The 23,350-nt window shown below is 39.0% G+C and overlaps 1 protein-coding gene across 3 annotated transcripts in view; it reads right to left on the bottom strand.

Moving 5' to 3' along the window:
• Positions 1-5,154: 5,154 nt before the first annotated feature.
• Positions 5,155-23,350, bottom strand: part of Atp8b1 (ATPase phospholipid transporting 8B1) — a 133,192-nt gene continuing 114,996 nt past the window's right edge. For all 3 annotated transcript variants that reach the window (XM_021239201.2, XM_087192112.1, XM_004858399.4), the window contains 9 exons: positions 22,066-22,141; positions 18,544-18,676; positions 17,849-18,137; positions 13,345-13,568; positions 12,044-12,127; positions 11,078-11,323; positions 10,632-10,770; positions 8,655-8,785; positions 5,155-7,473 (listed from right to left, as the gene is read on the bottom strand). In XM_021239201.2, the coding sequence (XP_021094860.1) occupies positions 7,231-7,473; positions 8,655-8,785; positions 10,632-10,770; positions 11,078-11,323; positions 12,044-12,127; positions 13,345-13,568; positions 17,849-18,137; positions 18,544-18,676; positions 22,066-22,141 (1,565 nt within the window). In that variant the 3' untranslated portion in view covers positions 5,155-7,230. The remainder of the gene's footprint in view (positions 7,474-8,654; positions 8,786-10,631; positions 10,771-11,077; positions 11,324-12,043; positions 12,128-13,344; positions 13,569-17,848; positions 18,138-18,543; positions 18,677-22,065; positions 22,142-23,350) is intronic.

The raw sequence follows: 23,350 nt of genomic DNA, 5'->3' as shown, positions 1-23,350 counted from the left end.
TCCACGAAGTTATTTTTGCTATTTAAAGTCCTTTATATTTCCAGATGAATTTTAGAATCAGTTTGTCAGTTTTTACAAAAAATCCTATAGGTTTTTGTTGGGATTGCATTGACTCTGTAGATCAATTTCATCCCCTCCTTTTCTTCTTCTTTTTTTTTTTAAACATAAGAGATAGGCACCACACACACAGTTCTGCACCTGGATCTTCTCACTGTACAATAAATCATAGAGCTCTTAACTTAATTTCTGGTAGTCTGTATTCTAGCTTCATTGTATTCTGTCACTGAGATTAACTTACTTCATTTAACAAGTCACCTATGATGGATTTTTAGCTTATTGCCAGTATTTTGCAGTTACAAATGGTGCGGCAGTATAATAATCATACCATGTCATTTCCCTTATGTGCACATACATCTGCAGGATACATTTGAAAAGTATGTTTGCCAAGCCAAAGGGTGCATACCTTTGAAACTTTAATGGATATTGCTAAATTGCCTACCAAGAATTTTGTTAATTTATATTTCCATTAGTAAGGAATAAATTTGAAGACCTATGTGTCACAGCCACAACGGTGCATTACCATTTTCTTTTTGCCAAGCTAATAGGTGGAGATGGTTTATCAAAATCATTTCAATTTGTATTTCATTATTATGGGTAAGTTTAAATATCTTTTTGTGTTTGAAGCTATTTATATCTCTTTTTATGTATTTTTTTGTGTCCTTTGTTGCTATGGTCTCAATATTTGTGTACCCTCAAAATTCATATGTTGAAATCCAAACATCCAAAGTGATGGTATTAGGGAGTGGGGACTTCGGGGGCTGCTAAAATTATGACAGATTAGCACCCTTATAAAATAGGCTCATGGGAGCTTGTTGTGTTTTCCACCATGTAAGGGCAGAGCTAGAAGCTACCATCTATGAACCAAGCCTTTCTGTGCCTTGATGTAAGACTTCTTAGCCTCCAGAACTTTGAGAAATAAATTTCTGTTGCTTAGAAGCCACCCAATTTATATTATTTTGTTATAGCCAGTCAACTGAGACATTCGGCCATTCTGGGGGTTAGATTTTTAGAATATTTCAATTCCAGTAAATCATTTATATATTACAGATAGTAGCCCTTTGATATGAATTAGAAATATTTCTCTTACTTTGCTGTGTGCCTGTTTATACCTTTTTTTTGTTTGTATGGAAGGTTTTCATATTTATTTGTTTGAATTAATTAGCCTTTTCTTTGAGGCTTTGGATTATTTGTCTTAATAAAAAGGCTTTCTTGGGCCAGGGATTTAACTCAGTGGTGCCCCCATCTGCCTCGCAAGCGCAAGGTCCTGAGTTTGATTCCCGGTACCAAAGGGAAAAAAAAGGCTTTCCCAATTCCACGTATTTTTAAATTTTCTCCTGTTTTTGTTCTGGTGTGTTTCTTTTTTTCCTACATTTACATCTTTTATTTCTTTGAAGTTTTTCTCCTACATTGAGGTATCCATTTTGTTTTCCTGTTGTTCCAATACCATTTACTAAAATGTCCCTCTCCCCCTACACCAATCCTTGTTGCCACTTTTATATGTAGTAAATTTTCATATATTTGAATCTGTTTCTAGATTTTCTTCTTCTGTTCCTTGAAATGTCTGTGTAATCATGAATGTTATTGCTATAGTTTGGCTTTAGAATGTCCCCGGAAGGCTTGTATCAAAGACTTGGTCCTCAGCATGGTGTTATTAGAAAATGGCAGGAACTCTTAAGCAATGGGGCATTGTGGGAGGTTTTAGTTCACTAGGGATATGGGACATGGGTCTCTTCCTCTTTATTCTGTTTCCAGCTTTGAAGTGAACAGTTTTTCTCTGCCATGTGCTTCTGCCATGATGACTCACCACAAGCCCAAAAGCAATGTGGTCAACTAATCATGGACTAAAACCTCCAACATAAACTTTCCCTCTTTTTAATTCTCTCAGGTATTTTATTACAGTAACAGAAAGCTGACTAATGCAACCACTAAGCTACATCCTCACCCCAAGATTAAAGTAAGTTTGTAACTTAGCGGTATTTTGTACATTCTCAGTATTGTTCAGCCATCATAGCTATCAAATTCCACAACATTTCCATCACTTCCCCAAAATCCCTAGCTTTCAGATTCAAGAGTGCATTATCAAACTCCTGCCAGAATTTCAACCTAAATGTTTCCAAGCTCCCACAGTCATACAAGCTAATTTCTTAAAATGTATCAGTCTCTCCCCATTTATTGACATGTGTACTGTGTATGTATATATACATACATCCTGTTTGTTTTTTCTCTGGAGATCCCTAATTCATTCATTAAACACCTACTCCCCATCTTCCCTTCCTTGTGGCCCCTGGGAACCACTAGTCTGTTTTTTGTGTGTATGGATTTATCTATTCTGGACACATACGTAGAATTTTATTTTATTTATTTATTTTTTTGGTACCGGGGATTGAACTCAAGACCTTGCACTTGGAAGTCAGGCACAGCACCATTGAGCTAAACCCGCAGCCCAAGAACTTGAAAATACATAATCTTTTAAGTTTAGCTTCTTTTGCTTAGCATATTCTCAAGCTTCATTCACATTGGGGGGTGTATCAGTACTTCATTCCCTTTTATGGCTAAAAGGTATTCCATTGCATGTGTACCACATCCATCTGTTGATGAACATTTGGGTTGTCTCTACCTTTTGGCTATTATGAATAATACTGCCATGACTCTTAGTTCTTCAGTGTTTGTTTGAACATTTGTTTCTAGTTCTTTTGGGTACATACCTCAGAAGGGAATTTCTTGGTCAAACGGTAATTCATTTAACTTACCAAAGACCTGCCAACCTGTTCAGAGTAGCTGTTCCATGTTACATTCTCACCAGCAATGTATCAGAGTCCCAATTTTTCCACTTACAGTGTAGCAGACATCCCTGCCCAGTAGTAGCAGGCTATAAGTGACACATGCTTCTTGTGTTCCATAATTTGGCTATATTGTTTTATATCAGGAATCTGACTGAAGCCCTGTGTGATTCAAATGGGCATGTCAGATGGTGGACTGAGTGAGTATAGCTCCTCCCCCAGTGGCTGCCACAGAGACCTAAGACCTGGTCTGTGAAGGGACAGGGCTCTGCTGAGTTATGTATAGCTGAGGTCAGTGTGACCCCAATTAAAATCCTCTCCCGCAAATTATGGCTGCTTACTGACCTGATAGGTTGTTTGCTAATTGTACCCGGTTCCCGTACTGGTTTGTTCTAACCAAGCAAGATAAGCAGTGCTTCCTCCCTTACAGCCCTGCTTGGAACCATCATGCAGATGTTTCATAGTATATCACTAGATACCTTCAAAACATACCCTGTTCTCACTTTCTACTCACACTTGTAATCAATAAATACTGGATGCACTTGGGGGCCTTTGTTTTTGTTGCCCAGAACAGCACTGATCAGCCCGAAGACCCAGCTTTTTCTTGTCTTTACTGTTAGCTTTGTGTTGTAGTGGCTCATAGGAGACCAGGACCCACTGCAGGGGTCTCTGGTGATGTTCCCTTTCCTGTTCCCTATATTATAGTCTATTATTAATATGGTCATCCTAGTGAGTGTGCAGTGATATCTCACCATAGTTTTGGTTTGCATTTCTCCAATATTTAATGATGCTGAACTTCTTTTCTTATGCTTATTGGCCCTTTATAAATCTTCTTTGGAGAAATATCTGCTGTAGAAAATAATTATTACCATGTTTATTTTTAAGTGTCACAACCTCCACCTCTTCCCAAGATTTACTTCAGTATCTCATCAGGCCTTTTTTTTTTTTTTTTTTACCGGGGATCTAACTGGGGACCTTGCATTTGCACAGCAGGTGGCGAAACCACTGAGCTAAATCCCCAGCCCAGGCCTTTTTGTTTTTATAAATGCACCAGAAATTTTATCACTTCCATAACTTCCTGGCACACTGTGACAGGACTTTTAGATGCCATCTTGCAGTTTTCTAAGCTTCATTCACATCATGTGAAGGCAACAACTTTTAAAAATGTTTAGATTCCGTTAGGGTACATTTTGCTATCACATTGATGTGTCTTACTAATCATTTCATCCCCACTAGATGTCATTGCTCAGCAGTTCCTGGTACAGAATATGACTAACAACCTTTAGGTAGTGCTCTGTGGTTAAAAATACCCCTTAGACAACTTTAGTGCAGTGCTCTGTTGCAGAAAGAAGTGGCCTCTATTTTTTTGAAGAATGATCTCCCAGGTATGCTCCGAGTCCTTCTCATATCATGGCTATTGCAGATGCTAATAACCTGCTCCTTCTCCTCCCACCCTGAGTACCCTCATACTGATACTGTACTCTTATTACCGGCTGCTAGTTATGCTCCCCAAAGAAGTCCTCCACCTCTGTCATACAGAGAACCTCCCTCTCTGTGGGATAGTCACACTTTGCTGGTGGGATCATGGCTTCCCTTGTGTCCAGGTGCTAATAACCTGCCCCGAAGTCAGGTCCTCACACATACTACTCCAGCCTCAAATTCGGGGCTCCCACTTCCTTCTTATTTGCTCACCTCTTTGATTTCCTAATTTTTGCCCATTTTTCTGCCATCCATTCATCATGTGTTTCTAGACTATCTGCTCACTTAGTTCCTCTTTTCTGGTTCCAAAGAGTTGTGGTCCTTTTTTTTTTTTTTTTTTTTTTTTTTTTTGGTAACTGGGATTAAACTTGGGACCTTGCGCTTGGGAGGCAGGCGGCGGAATCACTGAGCTCAGTGCCCGGCCCCAAGTTGTGGTCATTTGAATGAATTGCCCCTTGTCTAAATATACTAAGATACGCAGCTTGGGGTGCAGCACAGTGGTAAAGTGCTTGCTTAATATGCATGAGGCATTGTGTTTCATTGCAGCACTGCCAGACCAACACACACACACAAAGACGGATGCACTGTCCTGAGAAAAGACTTGATTGCACTAACTATAAATCCGTATCTGCCTCTAAATCCTAATTACCTTTATCAGTCACATCTCACCCAGCACTTGGTATCTTGCTCCTAAATTAATTTCTCACCTCAATAGCACCCCTAGTTCCCTGAGAAACCTTACAGGACTAGATTCTTCTGTCATATACCTTGCTCTTAAAAAGACAAAAACAAAAGAATCCAATTTTAAAAGTATTTAAAAAGATTATACTTTCCAAAGGTTTTACTAAAACATTTATTTTTTAAACAAAAATATACATTCAATCTCAAATTTACAGCATATAGAAATAATTTATCCAAAGCAATTTGTATTTTAAAATTGTTAATATTGCACCCAACAGTCTTTGACACATTTGCATTGTCAACCTTTCCCACAATTCAAAAAACGGGAGAGTAATCTATAACTGACAAAATTACACAAGCTAACTTTTTTCTGTAAAAAAAAAAAAAAAAGAAACATACAATTCTTTTTATTTACAAGGTAAAGTTGTAAACTTTCAGAAATTTATTTCTGTAGAATAACCATGAATTTTATCACACCTAGAAAATGCACTATAAAATTATAATTAAATTTTTCTGTCCTGTGTATATAGAAATGTACACTTGTGATTTCTTCATACGACTTCAAAGGGACTTGAAAGGCATAAAATAAGAAAAAACATTTGAAAAAAATAACTTTTACCTTATGGAGGAAGGTATTTTTCATAACCATGTAAAGTTATCCTTAAAGTTTGAAAAACAGCACTATTCCCAACAGCTTTTTCGGTCAAGACACAAGAGAGGTGACAAAGAGTGCAGCTTCTGTTTAGGGCCCTTATAAAGGATTTTGCATGTAGGCAAGCATGGAAGTTTGCTTTTCAAAATACAGCTCTGGGAAATGTTCTGCAATTATTACCGATATCCTCAGATTTTATTTGTATGTTTATACTTATTTCTTCCACTACATGTTGGGTCTTTCATTTTTATCCCAGGTAGTGCTAGGGAGGGCTCCCAAAGGATCCCCTGGGTTTTAGGCCTATTCCTTTATGTAGCAGCAACCTTTCACTTACTGGATAATGAAGACCAGTCGCCCTGATGACACCACGGCCGTATGTCCAGTGGGCTGAGGAATCTAAAATAGTGCCTGTCTGCCAGCCTTTCTCTCTCCCTCCCTCTCCATCCCTCTCTTTTTTTCTCCTTCCTCCCTCTCTCCCTCCTTCTCTTCCTTTTCTTGTTTGTTTTTTGAGACAGAGTCTCACTATGTAGTTCAAGCTGACCTTCAAAACACTATGTAGTCCAGGCCAGCCTCAAACTCACGGCAAGCCTCCTGCCTCAGTCTCCTCAGTGCTAGGTACTAGGATAACAGGCCTGTGCCACCAAGCCTGGATAAAATAGTGTCTTCTGCCAAAGGGAACTACATCTAAGTTTTTTGATAGAGATTCTTTTTTTTTTTGGTAAAAAATTAAATTAGTAATTTACTCATAATTACACATATTTATGGAATACCATCTGATGGTTCCTTTTTAAAAAGTGGTGGTGCTGGAGACTGAACCTAGGGTCTTCTGCATGGTGCTGTACACCCCCCAGCCTACCATGTAATATTTTAATAAAGTACACATTGTATTGTGCCCAGATCATTGTTTTTCTGTCTCTTCAAACATTTTTTTTTTTGTGTGGTGCAAAGATTCAAAGTTTTTTTCTTCTAGCTTTTCTGAAATACATAGTTCATTATAATTATCTACAGACATCCTACTATGCAACAGAACACCAGAATTTATTCTAATTGTAACTTAATACCCATTGATAATGCCCTCAGTTTTTAAAAATTGTTTTGTAAAAAGCCTGTAAATCTTTGTTAGGGCTGGCAGGTAGATCAGTGGTAAAGCTCTTTCCTGGCATGTACAAGGATCTAGGTTCAGTTCCCAGCCACACGCGCGTGTCCTTGGCTAAAAATGCGGCCAATAGGGGGAAGAAACCCGTGCTCTGCGAAATCCGTGAAGATCACAGACAGGAAAAGTCAGTTGGAATTTTATAATGCAGGGTCATTCGAACTGAAATATAAGACGTTTTCTAATTCTTTTGTCCTAGATTGAGTCTGGATTAAAACATTCCCTTTGAATCATAATGACCATAACCAGCTGAGTAATAGATTCTCTTGGCGTTGCTATTGCATAATAGCCCAACCCAAGTAGTTACAAAAATTATTGCCTTCAGTATCATTGTGACACATTCAGTTTAAAAAAAATGGTCCTGAGGGCCTTCCATAAAAAAATAGATATTTCCGGTGTGTGCAGGTGCTCGGCTGCGGGTAATCTCAACTCTCCACCGTTCGCCGGTACTCGGCGGCACCCTGGTGCGCGAAGCCCTCGTCGGCGATGATGGCGTCCAGCGGCGCACGCTTCCGGCGGATGCTGCGCCCTGACGATATGAGGTCTGCGTAGCCCCGCTGGTGCGAGAAGGCGTAGGCCGAGCGCCTTGATGACGCGCCCCGGCGGAACACGTTCTGCCGCCGCTGCCACTGCTCCTCAGCCTTCAGCCTCTTACGATGTTTGTGGATCTGTAAAGGTGGAGAGATGTGGGAGGGCTGAACATGAAGGTCTGTGAAAAAGAGGACGCCGGCCAAAAGGAGCTGGGTAGGAGCTGGCCCCAACCTGGGTGTGTGTGTGTGTGTGTGTGTGTGTGTGTGTGTGTGTTTCTGTGTGTGTGATGCTTCTAAGCTCTTGCAGCTGGAAAACAGGAAGCCAGGACTTTCACTTTTCCTAAACTAGTGCCCTTTCCAAGTCACAGTTCATTCGGACTGGTACAGGTTGAAGAGAAAACTGTAGCTCTGCTTTCTGCTCTGCTACTGCATACTTTCGTCCCTGCCCGAGGGCTGGGGGAGCCAGGGCGGGGAGTTACTGAAGGCTGCCGGCTCACATCCACTCTCTCCTTTCTGGAAGCTGATTTAGTACAGGTACCCCTCCTCCATTCGCCACATTTTTCATGGGCCTGGGGCTGATTGACTTCCCTCACTAGGTATTAATCCAAGGACAGGCTTGTGACCTACTTCTGGCGAGTCCCGAGGCAAGTGTGCTATGGCTCCTGGGTGAAAAGTCCCGGGGATCCTGGGGGAAAGCTACAGAATAGTCACTCTTTTCTTCTCTGGATATTGACGTTGGGTGTGACACCAAGAGCTGCTGTAACACTTTTCAGTGTGAGATGAAGCTAATAATGAAGACTGCTTCAGAGAGAGATGGAAAGGACCCAACTCCTTTTTTGGCAACATTAATTTGCTCAGTCATCTGAACTTGAAGCCTGGTAATTTTTAACCAAGTGGAGATGGTACATTATTGTTGAGACATTTTGAGTCACGGCCTTCCGTTACTTGTAATTCAAAGGATCCTGTTATAGGAGGGGGCATTTTGCTTTAAATAAATAAAGGGGGGGATACAAACCCTATTTGTATGACAAAATGTTAACATCATAATTGTTAAATGGAAGGAAGAAATATATGGGGCTTCATTATTCTACTCTTCTTTGTTTACATTTGGACATTTTGTATTCAAGAGCAAGCAAACAAAAATCCCACCCCAAAGGGCTTATTTGCAAGATGGAGTTACAGAGAAAGAGAAGCATTCATAAAATGCTTTCCAAGCAAGTTTCCCATGAGTTTGGAAATTTGCAGGAAAGGTGCTGTTGGAAAATGCTTTGATTCCTGTGAGGGACATGCAGAGTTAGAGGAGGACTGTTTCTGTATACCTTATCGCTTTCTGATGGCCAAATGGTCATTGACAAGAAACGGATGGCAATGACAGGCAGTAAACACACTGCAATGGTCAAGATGATAGTCAGCCAAATATATGGCTGCCGCAGGGCATTGGAAGCTGTGCCTGGAAGGAACATGGGAATAAATCACAGTGGTTGTTTCATTCTAAGTACATAGTTTGTATTTCCTAATCCACAAATGGTTTATCTTTGGTAAAGTCTCACAGCCAGATTAGCCTCCCCAAAATAACCCATCACTGCTCAAGGAATGGATATTTTAAAGCAAATTAAACGGGATGTGGATGTAGCTCAGTGGTAGGTTGCTTGCCTACTGTGCACCAGGCCCTGGGTTCAATCCCCAGTACCATATCAATCAGTTGATCAAACTGCACAAAGCTAAATGAGCAAGGTCAGTTCTTTGTCCAGGCAAATGTACATAAATGAATAAAGAAGAAAGAAAATGCAAAATTAGAATTTGGGGTTTCTGCTCAGTGGTGGAGTATATGCTTAGCATGCACCAAGCCCTGGGTTTGAATAGCAAACACAGACGCTATGGCAACACCTGATTAAAACCGGCTTTTGTCTGATTTGAGCCATGCTTTTCCCACTGTAGTTTGCCTTCCAGATTTTTTTTTTTAACCGGGGATCAAACTTAGGACCTTGCGCTTGCCAGGTAGGCGCTATGCTGCTGAGCTAAATCCCTGGCCCGGCCTTCTAGATTTTTATGTCAAAGGAAGTAACAATCCTATAATACAAATAGGTAATCAGTATATACTACTCAACTGGCAGACATCTAGAGCCAAATTTATCAAAATGTTTTCTGTACTTACACTTTTAAATTCATGAAAATAATGATTTTTATTTTTTAAATGTGGTTTTTACACTACCGAATGTGTTAGATTTAAAACTATTTCCTATGGGAACATTCTAAGTACCTGGGCCCTAAAATTTTCAAACAGTCAGTAAGGAAAAACACATCATGAACAAAACTAGCACCATCATAAGAAAAGGCTTATCACACCAACTGTCTCATAGCCCAGGAACTGCCCACAGAAATCCCAATCTTTTATAGGGAAACAAGTTTATGGGGCTCTTTTTCATAGTGAATCATCTAAGCTATTTAAATTAAGAATTTTATAAATTCCAGTTTGATATTTATTGATATTTGATATTTATGATACTTATGATATTTATATCAGTTGAAATTCATTCTGGGATTTGTCATTTTCTTTCCTTTTTTTTGGTACCGGGGATCGAACTCGGGTTCTCGTGCATGTGAGGCAGGTGGCAGCACCCTGAGCTAAATCCCCGGCCATGTCATTTTCTTTTATTTTTATACAACTGGCCACATAACTTTTATTTTCTGTTACTGCTCTGTATACGTATCTTCAAAGATGTAGCCAACTTTTCAGTTGGTATTCCCTCATATTGGTATTTTATAGTTTGATTAGCTACTTTCATATTCTTAGGGGTTTGTGCTATTTCAGCTTATTCCCTTTTTCATAATTAGAAATGTTATAGAGGTACAGTTTTTGTACAAGTCACTTTGCTAAAATTTGGCATGTTTTATCTCAGGGTATTTTCTTTAAGTGGAAATACCCAGTCAAAATGTATGAAAAGTTTGATGGTCCATTATACATTTTTCAGATACTGTTTTAGAAAGATTATGTTATAGTGCTACCAGCAATGCATGTATACTTATCAGTCTACTGATAATTTGGTTTTATGTAGGAAAAAAGACTTATCTAACCTTTCAGTCATTGAACTAACAAGTATACAGTTGCACCTTAACATTATTGTAATTTGCTTACCACCTTTCACACCCCACATTATCATTCAATTTCCAGTCAGGAACTAATTTTTACTAGAAATAATTGACCTCTATGATTTTTTAAAATTTACCCAGAAGTTATGTCAGAATCTAATGACATTTGTCTGTACATTTATTTTTGGAATTTAGAAAATACCAACCTGTAAATTGAAATGCAGATGGAAAGAGAACATGTATTCCAGCACTATGAAAGTCAAACATGATGCCAAAATAAAGTGCAATGCTTCCAAAAATTGAAAAAGCATTCACAAAAGTCCAGTAAGAAGTATCCAAGCCAATCTGTTGGGAAATCAGAGAAAAGTAGTGCATTCATTTTAAGGAGTTAGCAAGAAAGAAAATATCTAAGAATTCTGAAAATGGGATTTGATAATTTAGGCATGATTTGACTGGAATATCAAACAATCAGAAACCAAACCATCCCTGACTCAGGCAAAAAGAAACTGTGCTTGTGATGAGGGATGAAAATAGCACTCATTCTATAAAGAGGAAGGCTCGGTTGGAGGGAGAATAGTCTGTACATACACCAGCCTATGTACGGATATACTGGGACCAGCAGGCACTAGGTAGAGTCAGGAAAGCCACATACCTGGAAATTGACTGTTATTACTAGAGCTGAGGCAATTGTGACAGCAAAAGATTGGTAGTCTGAAGGTGCCTCTCCATCCTGTCCCACAGTTTGCAGATAAGCTCCAAGAGGGATGAAGAAGAGGACCATCGATGTTAAGACTCCGTGCAACAAGCTGACGAAGAATCTCTTATAGTTGAATAATAAGTCTCTTTGGCCCACTACATACAAAGCAGGGAATCGGAGGCTTAGTTTGTCGCTCACATCCTTAAGGGGAAAACAAAATTAGAGTAGTGTATTGTCCAGTAGGTCAAACAGACGGCAGAGACATTTTCAGCAGGTTTGCTGTTAAGTTTTAGGAAAGCAAGCACTGAATGAGACGACAAATCTTGTCGTATTTCTGTGAGCAGAGATCAGTGTCATGGTTTTAGTCCACCGTTACTTGATATTTAATGCAGAAAGGGACTAAGTAGAATTTTATCATTTTGTTACTTAGGGCAAGAAAATGTCCAAAAAAGGCTATTTTTTTCTTTTTTTTTTAACCTTTTGAGAGAATATATTATTTCAAAAATATATTCAAATACATGTTGACAAGTTACTCCTTAATTATCCCATTTTACTTATTAAAGTACTTTTTCTGAGAATTGCTATTAAATAAAATGTAAACCAATTTGAAAATTAAACAAATTTTGGAAAGTGTTAAAATTTACTTTCAAAGTAAATAATTAATATACAGACATACTAGACTCTTGGGTGTCTAAACAGTCTCGTCTTAGTGTCTGAAAGGAACATTCTGATCAATGAATCCAACAGAGTCACAGCAATGCCCTTTTCTTACTACAAAATAAGTACAGCAGTGGGTGCCTCACAACAGAATTATACTAGGGTCTCGTCAGGATGAAACGAAACCTAGAAGATGCACTGACATCTCTGCTGTAACCTCTCTAGCAGGCATCACCTTCTCCTCTCCCCACACCCAGCTCCTACCTGGTCGAGCAGCCCCATGAGGAGCACAGGCAGGCTGGAGTAGAGCACATTGTACAGGGTGATGAACCAGTCCTCATACGCCGTCTGCAAGGGTTGACAGAGGCTCTGGATCATACACAGACAACTGGCCAGGCTGCCTGACACATTTACCTGCTTCCTCTAAGCAGAAATGTCCCCAGCTCAGTGGGGATTTTGCCCATCTGAATAAACACCCCTTATCTACACCTGTAGGAGGTAAGCATTTGTTTCTTCTATCCAATGGGCAGAATCTCAGACCTTTCCATAGAAATAAATCCCACTCCCAAACCCCACCCAGATAAACATGGGTATATGCTCCAAAAAGATCTTGGTAAAAGGGACTGGGGTTTAGCTCAGTGGTGCTGCTGCCTGCCTCGAAAGCGCAAGGTCCTGAGTTTGATCCCCATAGCAAAAAAAAAAAAAAAAAGACTTTGGTAAAAGACTATTGTGATTGAATAATGCTAGAAAATGAATGTTCATCATTTTCATCCCCCTTTATTAGTGAAATAGAATACTTAATAAAACTGGTTCAGAGGTATGTAAATACTATTAAAATTTTTTTTGGTTACTTTTATGTTACAAGGCAAGCATTTCCATGAAAACATTTTATAAAGCATCATCGGGCTAAATATAAAAGAAAACATGTTTCTGAAAGCAATAAACCACACATCATTCCTTAAGGTGGGATGGAGGAAGTGGACTGGGGACCCAGAGTCAGGAGAATGTCCCCAGACCTGCTAGCCCACAACTTGAGGCTCCTTTGACCCCAAGGTACAATGGCAGAACATCAAAAAGAAGATTTGACAACCTAGGTTCATTTCTTACCAATGATATTTTTCTGCTACATTATAAATTTAACACAGAGGTACCCCCCCTCCCATTTCAGCAAAAACTGAAGACAAAAAACAAAAGTAACAGACATGAAAATAGAGCTGTCATCACTCTCAATTTATATAATTCCTTTAGTCTTGGTCAATTATAATTTTACACTTCTCAGTTGGCAGTTTGTTATCACAAAGCAAAGTAACAAAGTGACATGGAAAAGTAACCTAAGATGAAGAGAAAAATATAAGTAATCTCCAAAGGTAAATAAAAACTATTCTTAAAGTACCAGAAACATTCCAGAAAAGCCATATTCTTGATTATACCTCCAACTAGATATGTAACCCAAACTACAAATAGAGAGGAAAAAAACAAATCTGTTCTTTCAGAATTAGGGTTTTATTCATTTAAGAAGAGATCTACTCAATAAAAAATAATGTTTAAACATAATATTTTATTACCTGTGCAGAGTAGCCATTGAAGAAGGAGTACCAGAAATGAACTAAAGTAAATGCAAAGTTTTTATAAAAGAAGTATCGCAGGAACTTGCACATCCTTATGTAAGACCACCGACCATGCACCAGCAGTAGCCTCTGCAGGTATCTGAACTGGGCAAAGGAATAATCACTGGACATGACAGCTTGCATTCCTTCTTGTCCACTTATTCCAACACCAATGTGGGCAGCTATGAGGCAGAAGGAGAAGACACTGAGGATCATAAGTGGATCATAAGATGACAAAAAATGTTTCTTTAGCAAAACAAAAAACAAAGACATATGCATTCATGGAACAATACACACAAAAGCTCTTGCTCACCATCTATCTTTCCCAACTCCAAACCCAGCTCAAGAGTCAGAGGTACAAGTTGCTAAACAAAGCCTCCATAAATATTTGTGAAAGGATCTCAGGTGGGTGGTGAATTCCATTTGGCTTATCTGCCCAGTATATAAGCCATACCTCCCACCTGCAAGGTAAGCCCCAGGCACCCATGTATGCCCTGTGTGTCCCTGTCTTGTTGACCACAGCCAAGTCAGCCATGGGCAGATGCATAATCTGTGGTAAATACTATGAACTGGCTCTCTCAACCTTTGTTCCAGCCTTATTCTAATTGGAGAGGTTCTCAGATTACCTTGGTGGCTAGGTTCTCACTGTGAATGAGGTTCACTGTTTAGACCCACTTGTAACTTGAAAGAAGTGAATGGGAGCCTGGCAACCCTTCCCTTTTTTGGTATTTCTATGGTAGAGCTCATAACCATTCTCCATCTGCCCAGATGTTGCTAGGCAACTGCAAAGGCTTCTCCAATTGAGCAGGTCGTCAGAGGAACCTCAAAGGCAGAAGCTTTCGCGAGTAACCCAGAGGTTAGAGACTCAGCCTAGAACCAGCTGTTTCAGTCCATCAAGAGCTTTTCAAAGCACCTACTTCCTCTGTATTAACCAGTTTTTGCTACAAGTACCTACAGGGCTCTATTTCCTGCACTGAACCTTCATTGATAGAAAACCCAAGCTGGGCCAATGAATCTCTCTCTTGATCTTCTGGAATTAGTGTTCAGATGTGTTTGTGTCTGGAATTTTAACATGTAAATTCCTAAAATGTGGAATGGATGTGTTTTTTTCTGAAGGGTCAGAGAGAGAAAGTATTGGGACAGTGAGGGAGAGAGACAGACTGACTGACAGATGCTGGGTTCCTGGTGAAACTCTAGGTGCTGGTTTCAACATCTTTCAGAGGGTTAGCTTCTTTATGGGCAGCGTGAGACATCTTTTTATCTTTCTAAATGAATTTATGTTTTCCAAAGCTTACTTTGGTTGCCCTCCTATACTTGTATTTAAAAGAGTTCTAACACCCTCTTTAGCTTTCAAAGGCTTATTTATCAATGGCCTACTATGACCTTAACTTGTGTGTGTGTGTGTGTGTGTTTGTGTGTGCATGCACATGTGTGTGTGTGTGTAGTTTCCAGAATGGATAAAAATTAAAGTCATAATTTTATTCATCCTTCCAATAGCCATGATGTAACATTTCAAGTTAGAGAATTGTGAATTTTATCTTAAGTATCAAAAGTCATCAATGTGAAAACTGACAGAAGAGAAAATGTATTGGCGAAAACAACTTATTAGTGCACAAACACTGAGAAGTGACTGCCAACACTATTTCAATTAGAAGTTTCAAAAATCTTGCCCCAGTTGCAGAACCCAAGGTCTGGAAAATTAAAAATATAACTGTAGCGACTTGTCCAAACCTATGTTTTCAGTTACCCTTTGCAGTTCTGAAAAATAGAAGCAACTGCTTTTCATTCAGCATTTATGAGTTTTTTTCAAAACACAAATAGTTCTTATGACCCGTGTGGTTGCCAAACTGTTCTTAACTCCCAAACCATGGCCACTTTTCCCTTCCTGAACAAGCCATGGAGAGAAATGTAGAGAATCTCTTTTGGCTTTTGAGGCTAAGGAAGAGGAACCCCTGACCCAGGGCCTGCTATCAGTTCAGCCTTTCACTGAGCAGACCAAAAACATGTGAAGTAAACGTGGGCATGGTTCACAGCATAACTAGAGGCAGCTGAACAGATGCACTATAAGGCAACACTATTTCTTGGTAGGGTTTTTCCCCCTAAAATCTAAGTATAGGCAGGGAAATTTTTCTGAAGTTCCAAATGCAGGGTGAAATGCCTCACTGGTAGGCACTGTTTCAGAATTCCTTAACAATCTGATTATTTTTTCAAGGCATCCAGCTGGTATAAGACATCTTCAGGCACAACACAGGCAGAACACAGCCTCTAAGGGTCTGTGGACCTTTGCCAGGGACAAAAAGTGGTCACAATTTCCTCGTTTCTATAGCTGATGGTCAGATTGCTTTTAAAATCTGAATTTCACTGTAGAGTAAGTCCCCAACTTAGAAACTTTCAAGTTTCAAACGTCCCCAGACACAAATGGATCTTGCATTTGTTTTTTTGAATTTTGGGGGGGGGTTTGGCTTTACATTGTATATTTGAGCGAAGGTGTATAAGACTCACTTTGTTGGACTTACAAATGAATCCGACTTACTGATGTTCTCCTAGAACGGAACTTGTTTGTAAGTTGGGGCCTTACTGTACTTCTGTGACTAGCAAACACTTTCCTTCTGTATATTGTTCTTGATGCAGCTGAAAGAAATGGGAGCTTTTACAAAGTCAAAAAAGGAGCCAGGTGGGATGGTGCACATCTGTAGTCCCAGTACTCAAGGAGACCGTAGTTTCCTATATTTTCATCCTAAATGGTGCTCCATAAGTTATATATAAAAATACCTGGCATATAACAAGACTTAATGAAAAATTTAAAACAAGAAGAAGCCTTTACAAGGTTTATATATATTGACTTTGTTCTACCCATATTGCTATCAAATGTTAAACTGAGAGGAACAAAAACTTCAAGCCTGTCATACAATAAAATGGTAAATCTGCAAGGCAAACCACCCCCTGCCTTTTGCCTTCTCCAGCATCTACAAGACTATGTTATAATTGAATGAAAATAATGTTTAAGTTACCCTTTTTTAGTTTTGTTAAGGGCACATAATGGAAAATAAACTAGAGCTGGCTAGAGAGAAAAGAAAGAGATCTGACTGAGAGCAAAAGTGCTATTTGTATGGTAAGACGAGCACATGCATAAAACTGGAGAGGAATTAAACTGGCAGTGGCAACAGATATAGGCATTGATAAAAAAGCGAGAAGACATACGTCATATAGATGACTCCTGTCGAGGAACATAAAGTTGGAATATTCTTAGTATACATCAGGGAGGAAGAGGAGGAGGAGGAGGAGGAGACTCTAAGAAAAGAAGAGATGGACTTGTGAGTCACAAAATAAACCCAATTAAAATCTAGTTATTTATAATGCGTTTAAGCTACCCAGCACAACAGGAATGCATATATAGGTGTAGTCGTGTAACGATTCATCTTTGAAGTAACAAGAATAATATTACAGAGCTAGAAGTAACATTGGAGAAAATTTTCTTGTTTTCATATGAGAAAACAGGCCTGAGCATAAGCCCCACCTGACACAGGCTGTTAGCAGTAGGAAGAGAACAAGTATTCCTGTATCCACTAGCTTGGCTATTTTCACTACTTCAATGGAGTATCCCTAATTCAAAAATCCAAAATTTAAAATATTCTGAAATCTCAAAATTTTGAGCAGCACTGAAAAAATTTATGGAAATATTCCAGAATTGAAAGGCCCTAAAATCTGAAACACTTCTGGTCCCCAGAACTTTCAGACAAGGGATACTCTACCTATACTCCTTTATAGTAATATAGGGAGAAAGAAAGACCAGGACTCACATGCAGACAAGGACCCCAGGTTTGTTTTGTATGCTTTAATGCCAGTGCAATGGTGTCTCTGTGTGACAGAACTCAACTCAAACAGCACCACAACTCCTGGCAGTCTTTTAGGCAATTCAGTGAGGACACATTGAAGTTTTACCTCATTGCTAAACATGTTGTTCCAAACACCAGGTGCCCCAATGATGAAGTTCAACAGGTTTATCAAAGATAGGAAAATAGTCACAGAAAGAGATGCTTAGGTGAGGGAAAATAGTATTTTCGAAACAGATACCAGAAAGAGTTCAACAATTATGCTCATCCCAGCAAAATTTTTCGTAAAACTTAAGTATTAGGGTTTTAAAAAAGGCCTAAAGAAATATGACAGAAATTTCAAGAGGGGAATAAAAACCACACTGAACATATGAAGAAAGAAGTAATGATAATGCCACTCAACAGAACTCATCTTCTACTTGGATTCTTTGAGTATTACTGTCACTCCCACAGCATGCAATGTAGGCTTCCTGAGGGGTGGGTCACAGGCATAGCATGGTCGGGTGCCTTCATTAAAGGTCTGCTTTATGAAAACTTCTGCAATGAAATCTGAAGACATGAACCCCTCAGCATTCCTGTTTCTCCTCAGTAGCAAGCTGGGCCCCATGGGCCACTTGTGTGGAACTCACTTTTGATCATGTTCACGTCGTTGGCTCCATCTCCAATGGCCAGCGTGATGGCCTTCTTATACCTCTTCACCAGGTCCACTACCATGGCCTTCTGCTTGGGGGTGACTCGGCAGCAGATGACAGCGCTGCACTCACAGGCTAGGTCCACAAAGTTCTTCTGTCGCTGCTCTTTCTTAGCTTCAAGCCTTCTCTTACTTTGGGTCCGCATTCGTCTCTCTTCTTCTGTCTTGGGAAACTTCAGCTTCAGAATATTGCTTTTCTTAGTCTTTTTCTCTAGAAGAATTTCATTCTATAAAATCACAGAGAGAAAGGATTACTAATCAGTTTAAGTTTTACACCAAGAGTACAATGTTCAAGACTTCAGTTATGTGAAAGCTAGGTCATGGGTTATATCATTGATTATCTGTTCTGATTATAAAACATTTATGACAAAAATTTAGAAAACACAAAAATCTACAAAGAAAAAAATTGAAAATTACCACATTAGTTATAAGCCAAGATAAACACTTTTATTAATTTGGGATAATTCTTTTCATATGTCCCACAATATTAAGTCTCAAATTTGGAAAATCAAACTTGCATTTATAGGCTAAGAGATTTTTAAGTTGGAAGTTAATACACAAAACCATTGAAAATGGGTCCAAAATGAACTTCTCTCATTTAGTCAAAGGTGCAGACACTCGCATGGTACATACCAACCAAGAACCAGTGATTATTAAGGCGCGGTTTTCACCAGGTGGGAAAAAAGGTTCTCGTACAACAGGTGCAAATTTTGCATAGACTCCACCTCTGTTTCTCTGGTTTTCCATCCTTGTGTGAAGAAGAGAACTGTGAGAAAAATAAATATAAATGATTAAAATACAAAACTATAAACAGGCCCTAGACTTTGAGACAATTTTGATATATAATTTTCTAAAAATTATATTAAACATAAAAATTTATCTTACCCATTTTTAAGTTTACAGTCCATAGTGTTGAGTATATTCACACTGTTGTGTAAATAATCTCCAGAAATTTTCCACATAGTAAAACTCAAAACACTATACTTTACTCATTAAATAACAACACCTTGCTTCTTTCTCTTCCCAGTCCCTGGTAATCTACTTTGTGTTTCTATGAAGCTGACAACTCTAGATAGCGTATATATGTGTAATCAGATAGGATTTGTCTTTTTGTGACCTATTTCATGTAATAGCCTCAAGATTCATCTATACTGTAACCTGTCATAATTTATTTTTCTTTCGAGGGCAAATAATACTCTGTTGTGTGGACACACCACTTTTTGTTTATTCATACATTGATGGACACCTGGGTTGCTTCCACTTCTTGGCTATTTATGAAAAGTACAGTTACAAACATGGGTATATCTTCAAGATCTGGCTTTCAACTTTTTAGAGACTATCCCAAGAAGCAGGATTGCTGGATCACATGGTAATTCTCTTTTTAAATTCTTTTGAGGAATCTCCATACTGCTTCCCATAGTGGGTGGGAAGGACTGCTGCTGCGTTTGTTTTCCTCCCAAGAGGGCCAAGGGTTCTTTCTCCACAGCCTGAACACTTGTTATTTTATTGCTTTTTCCTTTCTCTCCTCCCTCCCTCCTTTTCTTTCTCTTACTCCTCCTCATTTCCCTTCCCTCCCCACCCTCCTCCTCATAGGAGGTGATAGCTCCTAGTAGAGTTGATTTGCGTTTCCCTAATGACTAGTGATGTTGAGCACTGTCTCATGTTCTTATCAGCCATTTGTGCCTCCTCTTAATCTTACTAAGTTTTGATTCTTCTACTTTGGGGGCCACCATATTCTTGGTATTTCACTGCTTGCCAAAGGAAGATACACTTGACAGTGTGTTCATAAGCAGCAAAAGGAAGGCAATCTTGAATTATAATACCTTGGCTACAAAATTACGTCCATTTTTGAAAATTCTCAGTGCTTTATGTCAACAAATTATTGACATGTAAGTCTTCCTTCTTCCATCTCTCTCTCCTCTCTCTTATTCTGTCTTCTTGTTTCTCCCTGCCCCCTACCCCTCTCCTCCCTCTCTCCCTTCCTTTCCTCTCTCTCTTTCTTCTCTTTCTCTCTCTCTCTTTTTCTTTCTTTTTCTTCAATACTGGGGATTGAACCTAGGGAGCATTGAGCTATACTCTCAGGCCTTTTAAATTTTTATTTGGAGAGCAAGTCTTGCTAAATTACCCAGGCCTCAAATTCAGGATCCTCCTTCAGCCTCCCAAATAGCTGAATTACCAGTGTGCACCACCACATCCAGCTAGTAACACTTTCATGTAATGGAAAAATGAGTCATGGAGTTTAGGAGTAGAAGGGGCCTCAAATATCTTGTCCAATGTCTTCATGTTACAAATAGGGAAATTAAGCCAGAGCAAGGTGATATGCCTTCTTGCAGCAAGATGATGGAAAACTGGAAAGAAGACTTACGTTTCCTCACTTTCAGCCTAGGGCATTTCCCATTCCATATACTGAGCCATTATTTTGTAGCTTTCAAGGAAGGTCTCTCAACCTTGGCACTACCAGTGTCTTTGCCCAGATAATTCTGTAGTGCGTTGCTGCTTCCTGTAAACTATAGGATATTTAACAGCATCCCTGACCCCTACCCACTAGAAGCCACTAGCATCCCTCTTGCCCTGCTGTAGCCACCAAAGATGTTTGTAGACATTGTATAGCTGGAGGGCAAATGCTATCATTGAGAACTACTGTACTACAAGATTGGGTATTTACTATCCCTTCTCCACATTAATTTAATTCTCATTTTCAAGTTAAAAATGATCAAGACAAAACATTAAAGGCTGGAATAGGCAGGGTGTGGCAACACACACCTGTAATCCCAGCTACTCCAGAGGTTGAGGCAGGAGGACTGCCCAGTTCAAGGCCAGCCTGGGCAATTTAGCAAGACTCCATCTCAAAATTAAAAAAAAAAATAAAATAAAAGGCATTAGCGATATAGGTCAGTGCTCCCTGGATTCAATCTCCAGTACAGCAATTTTTTTTTAAATTAAATTAATTAAAAAATAAAGACTGAAAGAGAAAAAAAAACATGAAGTTACCTATTCAAATCATTTTACAGGAGTCACCATTTCAGGAACCATCTAGAAAGTTGATTCACCTCTCTGTAAAGGGACTCTTGGCTAAGAGCTTTGCTACATGCATAAATTTTATATTTTAATTTAGTATAGCGACCAATTTCTAACCCTTTCAAAAGAGCAGAAATTAAGGCCCCCATCTACAAAAATAAAGCCATATGATAATTAAGCAAATTACCGGCAGTCAAAAACCACTTAAGTAAACATACTAAACATTTGTCTGTTGCTACTTTTTTAAAACTTAAAAGCACAAAGAGGCATGGTTTATGTGCCTCTATTTAAGCAGAACTGATTTAGATAATAAGGCTTCTGATTTTGCCTAATTTAGCGGAGTGTCTAAATACTGGAAACACTCACAAATGCTCTATCATCATCATTAGAAAGAAGACTAATAAGGACCATTAACTTCTGCATCATCTTAGTCGACCTAGCAAATGTGTATATTAACAGCTAACTTTGACCTTGTGCCAGCCTGACAGTATTTTGAGAAAAAATCTTAAGGAATAAATGGAACTGTTAAGCCATCAGTGAGCACATCTTGGTAACTGCGCCTAGTATATTTATAGCTTCTTAACAAGACAGGGCTTTTCTCGTCTACGTTTCCAGGTCTGCTGCAACTCTGATTCAGTGCTAAAAAATGTTCTGGCATAAGCTGAGGTTTAAAAATATCAGGCCTGCCCACTTCTAGCTAGAGTACAGATGACCTCATGATGTAACCCACTCGTTCCTTCTGGGACAAAGTTGGTTGGTCCCACCCTCCTTTTATTTCTCTTCTAAAAGGTAAAATCCCTAGAAAAACCAAAAGCATAATTCATATTAATTTGCTGGTGATATCACAGGTGTACTGCCTTTTTGAAATGAAGGAGCACCAAGGGCTTCTAAAGAATGGAGAACTGTATCCCCTAAGAGGTCCCAAGTTTCCCTGAGACTAACATCTACTCAAAATAAAGCAGACCCACTGTAACTTGGGACTACCTGTTGTTCTCTTGTTTACTTTAAACCCAAGCAAACTCTCCCATGTGACATATTGTAGGTCCTCTTGGTGCAAATATGGTGCCATCTGCGTCTAGTCTTGACTTTGTGAAAATGAGGTCCTACAGAATTTCACACAGCAAGCCCTTTACTTACTTTATATCTTCCCCGTAGCAGATAGTGGTGTCTTCTGTCAGAAGTTCACAAGCAAATCCTATGTTTTCGGCAGTTTCTACAATAGATGAAACTAAGTTAAATGTCATTCCTACTGTTGAATTAAATAGTTGGCCTTTTCTAACACAGATTGTATATCCTGATCTGCAATGCTTGGGACCAGAAATGTCTCAGATTTCTTTTTTTGGATTTTGCAGTATTTGCATATAAATAATGATATATCTTAGGGACAAGTGCCAGGCAGGTCTAAAAACAAAATTTGTTTATGCTTCATATAGACTGTATACACATAGCCTGAAGGTAATTTTATACAATATTTTAAGTAAATATGACCTGTCACATGAGCTCAGGTGAGAAATTTTCCACTTGTGGTATCAACTCAGCATTCAAGGCCAAGCACAGTCGTCTGTAATTCCAGCACTTGGGAGGCTGAGGCAGGAAGATCACTATGAATTTGAGGCCAGCCTGAACTACATAGTGAGTTCAAAGCAAGTGTGAACTATACAGCAAGACCCTATATCAAGAAAAACCAAACTACTATGGCTGGGGATTTAGCTCAGTGGTGCTGGCATCTGCCTTGCAAGCGCAAGGTCCCGAGTTCGATCCCCAGTACCAAAAACAACAACAACAACAAACTACTACTACTAATGTCAGTACTCAAAAAATTTCAGATTTTGAGCATTTTGGATCTCAGACTTTCAGATTAGAGACTGAACATGTAATGATTTCTTTCAACTCATGAACATAACCAGATTCAACCAAATATGCTATTTTTCTATAGCAATATATAGAAGTCAAGTAAAGAAAAAAATCCCTTTCTCTGTAATAAGTGAGTCAAAGGCTAGGTTGAGATGCTTCGAATAATAAAATATGCTATGTTATCAAGTATATAAATTGGTTATTTAATAAATTAATTGTGCATAAACTACTAAGCATGCTCAGATTATGCAGTTTAATCACTCTGCTATTGGGTGGGGCAAAGGAAAGCATTTCTCTCAACCCTCACATGGGGCTCATCCTGACAGTATTTTTCCCCTTCTTCCATTACCATTCATTTGGTACTTATTAAAGGTCAGGGCTGTTCTTCCCTTGACTTGGCAGAGTGTGTAACCCACTGATGAAGTCGGACCAAGAGACATTCTCTGATCTCCTGTGAGAGGCTTGTGAAATAAAGGATCAATGCCAAACCATAACTTGTTGAGCTCTAAATTTAAAAGTTGAAATTTTTTCTGAAGTATAAATATTTAATTCTGATTTTCAAGCAATA

Source organism: Heterocephalus glaber, unplaced genomic scaffold, assembly GCF_053883595.1.
Source record: "Heterocephalus glaber isolate CG9 unplaced genomic scaffold, H.glaber_assembly_v1.0 deba00000331, whole genome shotgun sequence".
NCBI lineage: Eukaryota > Metazoa > Chordata > Mammalia > Rodentia > Bathyergidae > Heterocephalus > Heterocephalus glaber.
Note: the sequence above shows the minus strand (reverse complement) of the source record. Positions and strands in the feature narration are given on the sequence as shown.